Here is a 4,842-nt window from a genome sequence, read left to right on the forward strand (position 1 = left end):
GCGTGTGACCAGGAATAACATTTGCCAGCGTGTGAATAGGAAAACATATCTGTGCTCACCTGAACATTAGTTTAAGTGACAAGGGCAACAGATGCCACAGCAGGATGTATTCTGGATGTATTGTGGGTTAGGGCAGAGCCAGATCTGCTGGTCACTGGCCCTGTGACAATACCCATGTCTAGGACTATGCAATGTCTCCTGTCCTGTTAATCACGATAACTACCCCTCCAAAGAGAATGACAGTCTACTTTCCTCATTACACCTAATATTCACTATACTTGGAAGATAAAACACAATAATCCACCTGCTGCTTACTGTGGCAATTGTCCATCTAAGGGCAATAAGCCTAAATCTTTGGAGATCAGTCCCAGGTGATTGAGAATTGTTACTCTGGATCCAGAAAGGGCCAAATTCGCAGGCCATGTTGTTCCAGGGAAGAAAATACTCAGGTTAATTCCTTTTCTAGTTTTTCTTCCTGCCAAAATCTCACATGCTGTGTGACCCAAAGATGAGAAACAGGAGCATTTTTCAGACTTGACTATCCAAAAGAAGGTCAACTCTATGTAAATATCTCTTCTTCCTTCTTTCCTTCTTTCTCTGGACACTTAAGAGCCACCAAGACTTCTGCCAAAGACAAAAACAGCACCAACAAAAGTCTTCTTAACCAATCATCAGAATTTGGTGAACCAATTAACAACTCTCAATAAAGGAGATGGGGGTGCTCTGCTACCAGGCTTTGGTGTTGTCCAAAGAGGGAGAATCCATTCAGGTGATCAAGCAAGAGCCTGAGACAGCAAGTAGTGAGTGCTGTAAGGGAGGATTACCCTACCTGTGGGAAAACACTGGAGTAGATATATCAAGGATCAGGTATGATGACAACGGCAGGGTTGAACTGCACTTTGACTGTCCAGTAGCTTATGACATGCTGTTCAGGACTGACAAAGCATCAGTGCTCACACAATATAATTCAAACAGAATAATCTACTAGGATTGCAATTTACACCACACTGTTATATGAGGTTCTAACAGAGCAAATGTAACATTCACCACGATAAAACAGTCATCTGAAAGGCCATTTCTACCAAGAACTAGAGTTTAGAGTCACTACTTCTCTTTGTAATTCATGGAAATGCTGTTTTGACCAGGCTGTTAGGATACATAGCTAATATATTTTTTGCAATTCGTTATTATGTACTTGCTAAATTTGTATCTAGGTAGCATCCTTTCCACTCATCCACACATACACACTTTCCTTCTTTCCTCCATTCATACATATTGGTCAAATGATACTTTGCATGCCAAAACCCAGAGTGCTGCCCATTTTCAAGCCCAGTGTGTGTTTTACAGTCTTATGCTATCTCACCTACTCAGGGTGACCCAGCCCTGATTTTAAACCCACCTTTGCAGAGGATTCATTTTTCTGCTGAATTTTTCTTGAGTGAGTACCTGGTCCTGAAAAAAGCCTTGACAGCAGCATTAGCAATAGCACTGATATTATTAACAACAGCACTCTGCCCTTCCATTGCCATTTTTATTTCAAGATTTCAAAGAGCTATTTTTATTATGCCCCACAAATCCTTTAAGAGATGGGTGAGTTTTAGTCCTGTTTCAAAGATACGGGAAAAGATGTCAAGAAATTGTCACTTCAAGTGGTAGCCAGATTCCCAGGAGTTCTGACAAGCCCAATCTCTCACTCTAACCAGTATACAACATTTCTTCATCCTAACCACAGAGCTGTAAGGCTGCAAGGACTTTCATAAACTTATTAATCTTCCAAAGCTCTACAGTTCAGACCACAAAGTCCAGGGAACAGACCATCCAGCCTGTCAGAGAGCTGATGATGGACAATTACAGCTCATAAGATAAAAGGAGAACAACTTTTTCTGCTTGCAAAATACAAAAAATAATAAAAAGTCCAAACACTTTTTTGTTGTTGTTTTTGACAGCTTGCTTGTTCTTTTTGTCTTCTTATTCTCTTTCCACTACTGCAGTGCAGTTGGCAAAGCCTAATTCTGGGCTAGTTTGTTACAATACAGCACTATATGCATGAGGGTGAGGGGAGAAAAAGAAAAGAGAAACACAGAAACAGGTTCTGACATCTAATCAGATCTGCTGTATTGATTTTGCAACTTTAGCTTTGGAGCAAATTAGAGAAACCACCACATTATCACTCAGAGTTTGTTCTTTCCTTGAGTGAGCCAGTTCAAAAGGAGCTCACAGACACATAAACAGGCACGTCTGCATGCACACACACACACACACACGCGCGTGCGTGCACACCCGCCCGTGTGGATGCACACCCCACCTAAGCAGCTCTCCAGTGGGACGCGCGGGCAGGGGGAAGCGAGGGAAGCGCTCATCATGGAGTCTGCAGAAGCCACACGATCCCCATTTCTGACAAGATGAGAATTCCAGAGCAAGGCACGGAACTAATGAGCTACTTGCGCTGGAGAGCAGTGTTTCAATTAACCACAGCAGCCCCCACCATGGCACCCACCTCCTTCCAGCTGTGTGAACAAGGAGGAGAGAGATAAACAGGGACTGTGTTTGCTGTTTTTTTCTGCACAGGGGGAAAGGCAGGAGCCTATGAAGGGAACAAGGACAACATTTGCCCTACTTTCTTGTTTGAAAAATGAAATGGCATTTTCAAGTTTCACCAAGGGAAGTTTAGACTGGATATTAGGAAGAATTTCTTCACTGAAAGGGTTATCCGGCATTGGAACATATTTCCCAAGGGAGTGGTGGAGTTCTCATCCCTGGAGGTATTTAAGAGTCACCTAGACATAGTGCTCAGGGACATGATTTAGTCAAGGACTTGTCAGTGTTAGGTTAGCGATTGAACTCGATGATCTCAAAGGTCTTTTCCAATCTAGGCAATTCTGTGATTCACCTTTATGCACAGGTATTACCTACAAGCAGGCTGGGAACAACACCCATTGCTGAAACCACTCAATACACTGTACGCTAAGAATCAGTTTTCTGTTACTCACAGCCTTACTGCACGGAAACCACTTGGGATTATGCAGTCCACATTGGGGTCTGCACAGCACTGCTTTTCAGGAAAAATGGTTCAGGCATGTTGAGAAATGACAGCTGGGGTAACTAAGTTAAAGAAAGAGTGGTGAGATGGACATGGTCTAGCATTCATTTGCTACCTTTTGAGTGCTTGACCTTACAATCTTACTAATGCACCCGGAAGGTGTTTTACATACACATAATACACACAAACACATACCCATTAAAGCTGCTGTTCTGTGCTGATCAGCTGGTAGGGAAACAGAAAGCATTGCCTACAAACACACACAACACCTCTCCCTTCCACTTGCAACACACTGGCTATACAGTATCCTGCCCTTAGCCTTGTGTAGCCAAGCCAATTACATACAAACTGTTTAAAGGCCCCCAGACAAGAGATGTCTCTGCTCAGCCCAGTAAGAAAGGTCAGCTCTGCCTAAAAGCAGCAGAGTGTTCAACGCTGCTGAGCCCACAGGCTTTTGTGGACACAGGCATTCAGACATGCACTCCAGCACTGCATGGTTATACTCACACTGCACGTTGAGCTGCACCAGGGCTTCTCGGGGTCTGATGTTAAAGCCATTGTATCTGGCTGTCTGACACTTATAGGTCCCACTCATTTCTCGGCTCACACTCTCCAGGTGCAGTTTCCCATCATATGTCTCCATCGTCATTGTCCCTGAAGGCATGGGAGTTTCCTTATCTACCCGGGACCAGATGATGGGTGGCTTGGGCTTCCCTCGAACCTCACACTGCAGCTCAGCCCTGGAGCCCTCCCGGACAGTGACGGTGGACTGACCCTTAGGGACACTGATGGTTGGTGGCACTAAAAGGGAGAAAAGAAAGGAAACATTTTACACTGAGTTTCCAACAAGCAAGGAAAATCATTGAGATGCTTGTGTTTGAGTCACTCCAATAGCCCTGAACTCCAGAGACTTCCACTTGACACACTGCAACCCCTATAGGAAGACACTGCCCATGTAAGCCATCCTACAGGGTCTGGAGCTGCAGGGTACCAAGGAAGTTCCAAGCTTCTCCAACAATGTATCCCAATATCAATGGTAAGTGCCAGCTGTATTGGGACATTCCCCCAGCTCCCACCCCTCTGGTTGCAAAATGTTGTCCAGAAGCAGGAATAGCACTGAAGAACCCAAAGGCAAAAGCCTCTTTGATCCATTCCTCAAATTCTGGTCAGCAAATTTCCCAAGTGGAACTGCAGTCTTTTGGCCAAGAAATAAAAGCCATATCTGACAAAGTACCTAGTCCTTTTATCCAGGTCAGACCAGAACCAAAACTTATGGGACTAGGGCTTGTAGATTGCATCTCCAGCCTTATCAGACATCCAGAATCCCTGCTGGCTCCTAAACCACAGCAAGGAGCCAGCTTTGTTATGTGTCTTTTCTTACTTTATATTAAGATTCACAGCACAATGGTTATCTCCGGCTCACTTGAGTGAGAGATGGGTCCTAGCAAAGATCACTTCTAGCATCTCTTTCAGGATGGAAAGAACTCATCCAGCAGAACTGCTGCCGAATTGGGGTAGAGCTGGGGGCACAGTAAAACTCAAGAAATATCCAACTGACAAACAAAACTTTGCTGATAAACAAAGCTCAAAAGAAACCCAATGACTAAGGGTGCAGAGGTGTTGGTGGGAAGAGGTTTGTTGTTCAAATTCCCAATTCCATCAAGAAGCCAGGAAGGGGATGTTTGTGCAAAACCCCATGTAATACTGACATTTTATTTGTATTGGGCTTCAGTGTTAACAGTACAACTGAGGTAAATATGGCCACAAACATGTTCTGAAAGCTCCTTTTGCAGCCCTTCCTG

General features: G+C 44.2%; 1 protein-coding gene across 1 annotated transcript in view; it reads right to left on the reverse strand.

Moving 5' to 3' along the window:
* The window catches only part of MDGA1 (MAM domain containing glycosylphosphatidylinositol anchor 1), a gene marked incomplete at both ends in the record, with an annotated part of 92,756 nt that overhangs the window by 71,506 nt on the left and 16,408 nt on the right, over positions 1-4,842 (reverse strand). The window contains one exon of the mRNA XM_010166415.1: positions 3,548-3,841. Coding sequence (XP_010164717.1) covers positions 3,548-3,841 — 294 coding nt within the window. The remainder of the gene's footprint in view (positions 1-3,547; positions 3,842-4,842) is intronic.

Source organism: Antrostomus carolinensis, unplaced genomic scaffold (assembly GCF_000700745.2).
Source record: "Antrostomus carolinensis isolate BGI_N321 unplaced genomic scaffold, ASM70074v2 scaffold15394, whole genome shotgun sequence".
In the NCBI taxonomy this organism is placed as follows: Eukaryota; Metazoa; Chordata; class Aves; order Caprimulgiformes; family Caprimulgidae; genus Antrostomus; species Antrostomus carolinensis.